This window comes from Limulus polyphemus, unplaced genomic scaffold, assembly GCF_000517525.1.
Source record: "Limulus polyphemus unplaced genomic scaffold, Limulus_polyphemus-2.1.2 Scaffold1785, whole genome shotgun sequence".
NCBI lineage: Eukaryota > Metazoa > Arthropoda > Merostomata > Xiphosura > Limulidae > Limulus > Limulus polyphemus.
In genome coordinates this window covers 210,561-223,011 of record NW_013667395.1, presented here as the reverse complement: position 1 = coordinate 223,011, position 12,451 = coordinate 210,561, and the positions used below count along the sequence as shown (strand labels likewise).

The window sequence follows — 12,451 nt, the reverse complement described above, 5'->3', positions numbered from 1 at the left end:
CCTGATGATGAACTAAAACCTTGTCGATTACGTTGTACTATTTGCTGTCATTGTTAAACTTATATTAAGTTTTCTTCATTACCCATTTAAGCCGTCTCCAGCCATTATAAATATACCTGATGCCTTTCAGCTACAGTAGTGTAAGACTACAAGTAATTAAAATGTTGTGTTAATTATGGTCTTTACTTTCTTCATTTAATCTGTAAAAAAGAAAAGAAAAAACATTTCAAAGTGACTATTTAAACATTTATGAGAAACATATTACAAATTTGTTTTTCTGAAGATTATTTTTAAAGATACAAATGGCTTGAAATATGTATATTGTTTCTTAAACAGTATGAGTAGTTTATATTTCAGTGGTTTTTTTTTTACTTAATTTAATAGCTCCAATGTACAAAAGTGTGATATATCTATAATGAAAAAGATATACACTTTAATTGGAAATTTAATGGATAAGACATTCACATTGCTAAAAATTATATTTAAAAATTTTTGTTTCATAAATTTATCCAGGAGTACATACATATACATTTATGGAATTTTCTTTAATCTCATTAAATGTGTATTAGGCAAATAAAGTTACTGATAAGTGAAGTTGTTGATATTGCTTCTCCTATTTTCTAAGTAAGTTGAGTATTGGTCAAATCTTTAGAGCCATGGTTTGAAGTACCACAGTGATGCTTAGTATGGTATCTCACCCATGATTTTAATACATTTTTCAGCTTATAGTGTGTAGTACAGTGGATGAACTACATGAACATCTTGATCCAAGTCAACTGACACAAGATCTAGGTGGAACTATTTCCTACAGCCATGATGAGTGGATAGAGCAAAGGATGGTGTGTGGGTGTATTAGTTTTGTTATGTAGCAAATAATTTGTTTTGTATTTAACTAAAGACTAATAATTCTAGGACAATAAATTCATCATTCATTCTACTCTCTTGTGCTTGTACAACCAACTTATAGTTGTCACTCTTATATGTGCAGTACATTAAAGTTTAGAAAATCTAGCAGGTGTGTTAGTTTCTTTTTTTTTTTCATCGAAAAGCTAGTGAAGTGGGAATGATCTGTATAGATAACCTTCAAAAATCATTTAATGTGATCAGGTTCTTTTAGCAAAATTGGAGATATGTTGTATGTGCAGTACATTAAAGTTTAGAAAATCTAGCAGGTGTGTTAGTTTCTTTTTTTTTTTTTCATCGAAAAGCTAGTGAAGTGGGAATGATCTGTATAGATAACCTTCAAAAATCATTTAATGTGATCAGGTTCTTTTAGCAAAATTGCCATACTTAATTTACGGCTTAATTAAAAACAATATCAATTTATTATTGATTATTGTTTATTTATATTTATTGTAAAAACTGTAGACTATTTAGATTCTAGCAAAATTTCATCATGGGATATCAGCATTTAAAAATTTGTTGTTGTTTATGTTTGCAAGTTTATGATTTTAACTTTTTAGTGGAAAATAGATATGCCTTCCCAAAGATTTTCTGACTTTGGATTGCATCATAAATAATTTTGTGATCAATGTGATATTTAAGTACACTGTTATCTGTTGGGTAGTTACAAGCAAGTATCCACAAAACACAGCTTCAAGAAATTATTTGCAGAGTATGTCAAACATGAAGAACAAAGGAAAACAAACAAGTGTACGAATAAACAAAATTTCTATTCATACACACAAATGATGAAAGCTTTTCACCATGCTGGCCAACTTCTATACTTACAATGTATGGCTTCTGCTGGCTGCTGAAATGGAGAGTTTCTCACTTCTAGAACGGATGAAGAGCTAAGGCAAGAAAAAGAGAGTTGTGAAGATATCCCACTTTTATGTCAGACTGAGGGTCTAGTGCAGTATCCCACAATCCTTTATGTTACCTATATCAACAATTACTCCAAATACACTAGTACAAGGGAGAGAGCCTCTTAACTTATACTAACTTGCAAATGTATTTGTGTTATCCCTTAAAATGGGTTTACCCCACTCCATGTAGTAGACACAAACACAGACAGAGTTAGGCTGGTATAAATTTCTTTGGGATACCTGTTACAAGATGTAACTACCTAATCAAGAGAACTTATGTATTTTTGTGACCATGCCTGCATGTAAAATATATGAAAAACCTAGCATATAGCCCGTCAAAAATAATGGGGCAAGTACTACCGTGCACCCCACCCCATAGTATACCATAACCTCACATTTCATATCTAACTGAAATAAATAAATTTTGAGAAATCAAGCTTGACCATCAAAGAGGCAGAAAAGTGCAGTCGAGGCAGTCAAACATTGGTAACTTCCTTTATGAGCCAATCAAAATTAAGATCATTCATGAAATGAATTTGTGGCATATTTATAGAATAATTATTGGTAAAAATCAGTTAAATGAACAACTTTTAATATATAGAAAAGCAAGTGCATTTTGATAACACTATGTTCCAACAATAGCTTTTATGTCATTTTGCTTAGCAACAAAAGTGTATCCTAATATTGTTGTTAGTCTATATACTGAAAGTATAAAATGAAATGTATAAACAACAAAACTTGAAAAATATTTGATTTCTTAATTTAGAGTCTCCATTGATTAAAGAGGTTTGTTTTTTATCAAACTTTAGGTGATATAATAGAAAATAGTTTAATTCAGAAACAATTTAAGCTTAAAATTGAATTGATATTTTTACTTTCATGATAAATTTTATGCACTTGGCTCTAGGCTAGGTAATCCCACATTACGTCTTTACTTTAGGCTTATTATACCAACATTTACTACACTTATAAGGTTTCATGGCACACACCACTCAAGGTGTCCTTGCACTCCCGTTACTAAAATCGTAATGGTCAGACAATTATCAAACTATTCTGTCTGGATAAATACATTTTGACTTTTATGACTCCTATTTTGAGAAATCAAGCATGATGTGACTTTTATATAGGTTAGATATTTGTATATATGAGTGAATTAAGATAAAATCTACACTGGTTATAATAGGGTAAAATATGTTAATACTGCTATCATCACACCAATAAGGGCAAGTGATATTCTGTGTCATTCCAGAATCTAAAGTACTTCTTATTCTTTCATATTGTAGAAAGCATATGTAATAATATATTTGATAACAAAATTAATTTTTTGTGTAGCTGTTTCAACGACAACAACATCTAGAAGCTGTTAACTGTCTAATTACTTTTAGTTAAAATTTTCAAACATAATTTTCAATTCTTTTTTTTTTCTTTTAGAAATTTTAATTTTGTTAATTTGTCAAGATTTTCTGTGGAAGTCAGGAAACTGATATAAATCCAAATATATGTAACCTTTAAAGTTCTTAATGTGGGTATGAACTGTTTTTATGAGTAACATTCCAGCTCTAATGAAATATCCCCCCAGTGGCACAGCAGTATGTCTGCGGACTTAACAACACTAGAATCTGGGTTTTGATACCCATGGTGGGCAGAACACAGATAGCCCATTGTGTAGTTTTGTGCTTAATTCCAAACGAACAAACTAATGACAATATACAGTGTACATGTGTTATTGAGTAATTACAGAGAAGAAATCTTTCTTTTAGGTGGTGGAAAAATTCTCAGCTAACTTGCAAGAAATATCTTTGGCTCTCAGGGGTATGACACAAAAGTTACAAGAAACTGAGCTGCCTAATGATGTTAGTTCAACTTTAAGTTTATTGAAAAACCAAGAAACAGAATATAAGGAACTAAAAGATGAGTTGCGCAGTGCAGCCAGGCATGGAGAAACATTGTTGAATTGTATAAGACGACCATCAAGTGAAACTGCATCTTTAGAAATGTGTCCTGATAAACTTATAAACGTTACAGCAGTAGAAAGGTAAATTTGTTTTTGGCTACTTAAAATCATTTGTGACTTTTCAATATACTTTGTATCTTAGATATTGACATCTGTGGAAAATTAAATACTGTTGTATTTTATCATCATACTTGGTTAAATTTCAGGCATTAATTTTTTTCTTGTTTAATTTATCTGAACCTATACTATTGCTTTTTTTCTAAAACTTGGTTATAGAGTTATAGAAAGATAAGTTTTTCACTTTACTGATTTTGACATAGTTTTGAACCACAAAATCACTTGTAATGCTCCTCTTACTAAGGCTTCAGTATATTTAAAACACTTCAGATGTCAGTCTTTGCATATCCAGTATGTGCTTCCAGCAAAATAGTATATAATAACATTTTGGCTAGAAGTATCATCCATTGTCAGAAAAACTTTTACGTTTTGTAACTACTTTTATCTTCAATATATGTAACTGTTAAACTTTACTAAATTAGCTAGGCAAGATTCAGTTTAGTGATTATTCACAACAAAGAAAGTGCAAATAATTCAGACAGCTGTTTTTGTTTCTGATTTTTTTACTTATATTTTCACAGAGGATTAAGTAACAATTCTTTCTTCATTTTTAAAACCATTGATACAATTACATAACAGTACTGTACATTATAGAAGTATTCTTTGGTGTGCATGGATTTTTTTTAACTTAGAAAAGAAAAAGATATTTAACCATAATAAGTTTTAAATCAATGAATACCTATCACACCATTTTTGTTATACAAGATAAGAAACAAATTTAAAAACTGATAACCTAATAGATATAATCAGCAATACATGTTGTAAACTTTAGTGTTAAAGCACATATAACCACAGTAACAAGGAGTTAAACTTATAATAGAATACAGTTTAGCTATCACACCATTTTTATTATAAAAGATAAGAAACAAACCTAAAAAACCGATAACTTAATGGAAAAAATCAGCAATACATGTTGTAAACATTAATGTTAAAACACATATAACTACAGTAACTACACCATTTTTATTATAAAAGATAAGAAACAAACCTAAAAACCGATAACTTAATGGAAAAAATCAGCAATACATGTTGTAAACATTAATGTTAAAACACATATAACTACAGTAACAAGAAGTTGAATTTATAATACAATATAGTTTAGCTCCAGAAACATAATTGCTGGTCTGGTTAGGCTTTTCATTTTGTACTGTACAAGAGTATATTCTAACACAGTTAACATTGTACAAGAGTATATTATAACACAGTTAACATCCAAATTGTTATTTGATAAGAGTTTAAATGATTAGTGGACAGGTCATTAAGTTGTGTATTTTCACAACTATTGAAGCACAATGTCTTAAGCAAACAAAATTTCTAACATTCAATCTGTGCTTTGCTACTCCCCCCCCCCCCCAATTCGTGTTTTTATTTGAAACTTTTAGAAATTTTTTATTCTTGGATGAGACATTTAAATTCTTTCCAGGCTACTAGTCCAGCTAGATGAAACAGAAAAAGGTTTTGACAATTTTTGGAGTGAACATGAAAATAAATTGAGCCAATTTTTGGAACTTCGGAAGTTTGAACATGAGTTTAAAGAGGTAAAGGTTTATCAGTTATAATCTTAATATAACTCATTGTTAACTTAGTAACTCACAACTGATTTCTCAAGAAAACAAAGAAAACTGTGTAAAAAAAAAAAAGAGTTTTCAAGCTATAATGTTAGTCCTGTAAAGGGCACCCCTATCCATTGTGGTAGTGTCTGAATCAAACCTAAACATAAAGAGCTGAATAAAATATAAAAAATGTTACAACACCTATAATTACAATCTGAATTTTGTTTTAACTTGTGTGAAAAAAATCCAACAATTTTCATCTATACATTTTCCTTAAATAATGCTGGATAACCAGTTTAAAGCTTCTTAATGTCTGATATTTGTTATATCACTATATCTGTATATAGTTAATTTGTTTTAGTATTTCTTTTTAATTTTTTTATTTTTATATTTATCAACTTAATAGCACAATCCTGTCATCAAACAACATACACATCTGTCCAGTGTTGTTGTTTATTTCATGAGCCTGTCTTTAAATTATAATCAAAACCTCACTTGGCATCTTCTTGTGTTAATCTAATGTCTTTATAGTTAAAATCTTATTTGACTTAGTGTACTAGTTTGAATAGAGTAAATTTAAAATCTTATTATATAGGAAATATTGATTTAAAAATTTACAAACTCAAATCTAAAGTACTAAAATCAAACTATACAGTTAAATAAAAATATAATTATATATTTCTTCCTACATATGCTTAAGTCATTTAAGTGTCATGTGCAAATGAAAAGTTACCACTAGGTATGGCTACAGAGGACTGGGACTACAGTCTTACAAAAAATAATTATAGTAAAGTAACTGTGTGCATGGCCTGGTGGTTAGGATGCTTGACTCGCAATATGTAAGTTGTGGATTTCAATCTCTGTTGCTAAACATGCTCATCCTTTCAGCTGTGAGGTCATTATAATGTGTCAGTCAGTCCCACTATTGGTCAGTAAAAGAGTAGCCCAAGAGCTGGCGGTGGGTTGTGTTGACTAGCTGCCTTCCCTCTTGTCTTTCACTACTAAATTAGGGATGGCCTACCTGTAGAGGAGATAGGCACCTCCAGGTAAAAATCTGCCCAGGGATCACTGATGATACATTAGCATCAAAGGTGCCCCTATGGTTGTAAGCAGCCTCAGGACTTAAAAGAATAAAAAGTATGTGCATTTGATTATGAGATTACATAATTACTTGATTACTTTAATTATGAGATTACTTGATTATGAAGAAGCACATAACTCAACTAGTAACACAATGAATTCCTTAATAGAAATTAATTTTACAGAAAGATATAAAACCCTATTACCTGAGCTTTTTGAGAAGGTGAACCTTTCAAAAACGCTCAGGTTACAGGGTTTCATATCTTTGTGTTAAATTGATTTCTTGAACCTAATTGTTTTCCTAACATCGTGTACTCATTTAAAGAAAGTTAAATTAAAATATTTTTACCAAGCATGTAGAAAACTGATGAAAAAATAGATCCCTTGCCATATAATAGGTGCAATACTTTCCTCCCTTTTTTAAGTTATTGTACTTTCTCATTACAAGCTGTCAGAGTGAGTTGCTTTATCCATGCACCCCAAAATCTTTATTCTTAATTGAACTTAAACATTCTTTTTCACGTTACATAATTACGGCTTACATAATTTTAATTGCATTCTCTTTTAATTAATTTTTAATGTTTGTAAAATATAATTTTTAGGGAAGCCTAGAGGAATACAATTAAATGTGTCAACAATTTTATGGAATAAAAATCTTATTAGCATTTGTGTACAAGACTCTTTCTGTTGGATATAGTTAGTAACATTCATTTGTAAAAAAAATGTCTTATTTGTGAACCTAGCTTCAGGCAAATGTCACAACCAATCTTCAAGAATTGGCAAGCTTGCCAGAGTCAGGAGATTCGGTTTCACAGATTGACTTTCTGATTGAACAACTAGAGAAGTTTAGGCTACAGACCAAGGTTAGAGGAGTACACTATTAAATCATTGTAATTAGTATCGCATCACAATATTGCATTTAACAGTTTATAGAATTAAAGAGAAATAATAGTTAGCATTTGACTATGCCAAAAAAAACATCATTTGTTGTTAGTACTAGACAGTTCCTTGTACACCCTGTATCATAGTTGTTGATGCCAAGAACAGTAAAATATGGTATATTCTTTATGTAAACATACCCTCTTAATTTGTAACCCTAAAAAGTATTTGTAATAAAAATAATGAAAACCTTTATAATGTCCTATTTGATTATTTATCATAAAAGAAATTTTAGTTTATATTTGTAATTTTGAGTTTCAAAAAATTTTATATTTCAGGTCCAGTAAGGTATTTCTTATCCTTTAGTTATTTTCATTAAAATGCATTATGCCATTTTAAGTGATTTTTAACTTTTACATTAAATATCTAAAAAACAACTATTACTAGAATTTTAATATTGAAAGAATGATGACAGTACAATTATGCCTTAACCTCAATAATATTAAAGCCAAAGTTTTGTTTATACATATAGACAGATAGATATTTTGTTATTTTCTTTTTTCAAAATATTATATTATAATTTCAGAATGATTTTGACAGAATGAAAGAGATTCAAGAAATGGGTAAGAGCCTAATCATGTCCAAACATTATGCCGTTGACTGTGTATCACCCAAATGTCTGGAACTGGAGCGAATGTTTAGTGACTTCAAACAGAAACTTGATCAAAGATACCAGCTTCTTCACAAACACAGAGATTTGCAAGAACGAATAGAAAAAGTGTGTATCACAAATGTTTTCATTAAATTACAAATCTTTATTGTATATGTAACCACCTTTAAAAAATTCAAAGTTCTTGTTTATTGTTTATGAAATATACATTTTGACAATTGTTTTACAAATGTTTTAAGACTTAGCCTCTTTTTTTGTTAAGGTCAAATGTTAATTAGGATAAAACAATAATTTACATAATGTTGGACAGAAAATATGGAGACACTTGCTAGTTTCAATTGACACCTTTACAGTTTCTTATAAGTGAAGTGCAAGAATATGGAACATGTAAAACATGTAACTTGATTTCCAGCTCCATATATAATAAGAACTAGTCATCTATGTTGTACTTGTGTTTCAGCCATCATATCTTGCAGACAAAATTTTTTTCAATGGAGGTCTGGATGATTTAACAATCAAAATAGTAGCAATTGCTTATACATCAAGAGCGATAATGTCTAAGGTGATGTAAACATGGAATATTATAAATAAAACCTCAAGGGCAGAAAAACTACAGAATACAAGAAAATATATTTTTGAGTGTTGCTAAAAAATGAATTACAATATGAAATGACACAGGGGACAACTATATGATGGTAGAACAACTGCACATGAACAGTTCATTACTCTGAGAAACATACATTTGTACATACAGTGGTGTAAAGACCACATACTGTCGTTTTCAACAAATAACTCAATATGATAATAGTCAAGTGGGGAACATGCATCCATTTCACCCCAAGTGGATATTGAAACAATTAAAAAAAGTACACCTTTGATTGTTTTTTTTAAATAGATGTTATTGGTGGTTCTAATATGGAGCAAACTTTATTCTTGTGGTACAAATTGGTTACAATCAAAGACAGTGTAACAATTAATCAGTACAGAAATATCTGTTGAGACCAAAATTACCCATTGATACAGTACTTTCTATCATAATGTTGATGTTGTCACTTCAGGAAACAATAAACTTGACCATATTGAAACAGCTGTTGAAGACTGTTTATGGAGCATTAAGAATGCTCTATCCATCTCTCATAGCCTAACTAAATTTCGGTTCTTGGTCCTATCAATCCATTATGAGGTACTTTTGAAAATAGTCTTTGGGAAAACTTTCTTATTTACAGTATCCATGAATGAATACTGGAGCTGGGTTTTATTGAGAAATAGGCTAATATTCCTGCTGAAGTATTTCATTATCATACTGTTTCATTACCAAGCCAAACTAGTGCCCATCATAAAGCTCATATTTGTCCATTAATAGAATAACACTTTAGTCTCTCCCCCTCCTTATAGTGCCTATCATTATGCTCATATTTCTCCATTACTAGAATAACACTTCAGTCTGTCCCCCTCCTTACATATTATGCAATTTTGCCTACAGCTTTAAAATTTGTGTATTTTTTATCTAATTTAATAGCTTTACAATGCATAGTTCTTGTTGTTATATTTAAATTTCTTTAAAATCTTGTTCTTCATGACTAGGCCAATAAATGGTGCACTGACGGGGTAGACCTCTTAGCTAATCTTCAGATTGAGAAATGTTCATCTCCTGAGTTTGCTCTGGTAGCTCTTGAAGAATTAGACTTATTTCTGAAAAGATCTCAAGAGCTTCAGTTAAGCAGTCCAAGGGAATTCCACAATATATTTAAGGATATGATTACACCAGAGATTAAATCTTTGGTGCATCAGGTATGAATATTAACATAATTGTAAGATCATGTGATTGTTAATAAAGATATAGTATGAACAATTAACTTTTGGTCATCAATTTGTAAAGTAACTACCACTATTTAAAAAAAATACCTAATGTATGTTGATGTGTTGTTGTTTTTTTCACAACTTCTTAGAGCACAAAATAAATCAAAAATGCTAATGTAATGTTAAGTAATGTTAGCTGTGTGCTTTTAAAACATTAAAACTGGTACTGTTCTTCAGATTTATTATTACTGATAAACATATTTAAATTTAAGTTATCTCATTAAATTATATGGAAATATAAAACACTTCTAAAATAGATAAGTAAAGATATGAAATTACATCATGGTATAACTGTTTTCATTGTTTGATGGAACTCTAAACATTGTTTCTCAATATTTTTTAAGATCTTTAAATAGTTTCATCATCATATAATATAAAAATTTTATAGCCTATGTTAAGTAATAAATCTGTAAACAAGATCATCGTGTAAATCTTTATGCTGCATATCTCTGCTGGTGATGATGTATTTTGCTACCTAATGTGTGTTTTTTGTTTTTTTTCACAACTTCTTAGATTACAAAAAATCAAAAATGCTAAATCTTGTTTGAAAAATGTAAATGCTCATTCATATTTAGATAAAAATTGATATTTAAACAAGAACTACATCAAGGGACACAACTTTTATTAGGTACTTCAGAGAATTGAAGATGTTCAGGTGATGTGTGAAAAGCAGAAGAATAACCTTCAAAAACTTGTTTCCCGTTCTTCCCGCCCAGTCCAGGCTGTAATACCTGAACCAGCAGTGCCTCTTTCCTTGCCCTCCGTTGGTAGTTCTTGTAGTATTTTCCAGCGTGGTAGTAAATCTCCAGACAATGAACTACGTTCTTTCAGAAGAGGAAAGACAGGATCTAAGGTAGCTTGCTTGGTATACCATTGAATTTTATTCCTTTTCATTTATTTTTGTTAAAGTAGTAAATGCATTTTCAATACAAATTAGTGTAATGTCCTATTTTACTAAATAATACATTCATAATGAGCAAATGAAAAATTGACTTTTTTTGTTCCTGTAATTAGAAATTCATTTCATAATTTGAGGAATTATATTTTCAGTGTTATTATAATGATTAAAAAATAATTCTTTAATTTAAGTTTGAGATGATGAATTATTAATAAATATGAATTGTTTTTAAAGTGTTATAGTTGTTGTTATAAATAATTCTGTATTTATACAGTAAAAATAATATAAAAACAAATATATTTTATTCATGTGTACTGCACACACATAAAAATGAGATTTGTATGTTTAATCAAAAACAAAATTTACTGAACTGTACACTTATAATGAAACATGAAAATTAAATAAAATTAATTTATGTTTAAAGTATCAGTAACAACAGAAATCATTATGTGTATATCAGTATACTATTACTAAGTAGTTTTGAGTGAAAATTTTAAAAAGGAGTGTATAATAATATGCCAACCAGACTTTCTTGAATAAAACCTATGATTTGTAATCTGCCTCTAATAAAATATAGTTCTTTGTGGACAACTAGTTATTAAGATACAATCATTTTACGAATGAAATTTTGTTTCTTGTCTTTGTAACTATTCTGTATAATGTTCAAATGTCAGAAAAAATAAACTCATTATGACTAGACCTCATTAACATATTTTTTACATAACCTTGTTAACAGTGCTTCTAACCATGAACGAAACTGTTTTAGTACCAAATTCAGTGTTCCTAAATTATCAAACAATAACATGAGCTGATATTAAGCAAACCTGAGTTTTTTATTTTGTTTGAAAACTAAAAATTAGAGAAGCAATTACTGTATTTTTTCTGTGTAACTTATTGTTTTAATAAATATAGAAATGAATTAGTGCAAACGTTTTAAATAAATAAATGTATATATAGACTTAACATCTTTGTTTTAATAGCTTAAATTCTCTAGCATTGAGTCTATTTGGAATTTAGTCAGTTTTATTGACTAAATTTACTAAAACGAAACTGTTTTAGTACCAAATTCAGTGTTCCTAAATTATCAAACAATAACATGAGCTGATATTAAGCAAACCTGAGTTTTTTATTTTGTTTGAAAACTAAAAATTAGAGAAGCAATTACTGTATTTTTTCTGTGTAACTTATTGTTTTAATAAATATAGAAATGAATTAGTGCAAACGTTTTAAATAAATAAATGTATATATAGACTTAACATCTTTGTTTTAATAGCTTAAATTCTCTAGCATTGAGTCTATTTGGAATTTAGTCAGTTTTATTGATTTCATTTTGTATGTTTGTGTTTGAACAATAATAGTTATTTTTGTTTCAGTTGACACTTTAACCACTTTGTAAATAATCATATTTCATTATTTGTGTGTTTTCTTGTAAAGTACTTGAAAGTGTGCATATTGAGTTTATTATTGTCATGGAAAGTTATTTTTATGCTGTTGTTTCAACATAGTAGAGTAAGATTTAATCTAAATCCTTCGTATGAGTTTCATAAAGTTATATGATTTTAACTTTTTGTGATTTTGTAACTCAAATAGTAAGAAATAATTTGACTCTGTATATTCAGCAAACACATTCCA

At 29.2% G+C, this 12,451-nt stretch overlaps 1 protein-coding gene across 3 annotated transcripts in view; it reads left to right on the top strand.

The window, feature by feature from the left end:
- Nucleotides 1-12,451, top strand: part of LOC106464926 (guanine nucleotide exchange factor DBS-like) — a 57,742-nt gene that overhangs the window by 2,661 nt on the left and 42,630 nt on the right. For all 3 annotated transcript variants that reach the window (XR_002611857.1, XM_022392731.1, XM_022392732.1), the window contains exons 4-10: nucleotides 723-839; nucleotides 3,569-3,843; nucleotides 5,303-5,417; nucleotides 7,256-7,375; nucleotides 7,978-8,169; nucleotides 9,646-9,852; nucleotides 10,550-10,774. Coding sequence is in view for 2 of the 3 variants with exons in the window: in XM_022392731.1 (XP_022248439.1) it covers nucleotides 723-839; nucleotides 3,569-3,843; nucleotides 5,303-5,417; nucleotides 7,256-7,375; nucleotides 7,978-8,169; nucleotides 9,646-9,852; nucleotides 10,550-10,774 (1,251 nt within the window). In the remaining variant the exon portion in view is untranslated. The remainder of the gene's footprint in view (nucleotides 1-722; nucleotides 840-3,568; nucleotides 3,844-5,302; nucleotides 5,418-7,255; nucleotides 7,376-7,977; nucleotides 8,170-9,645; nucleotides 9,853-10,549; nucleotides 10,775-12,451) is intronic.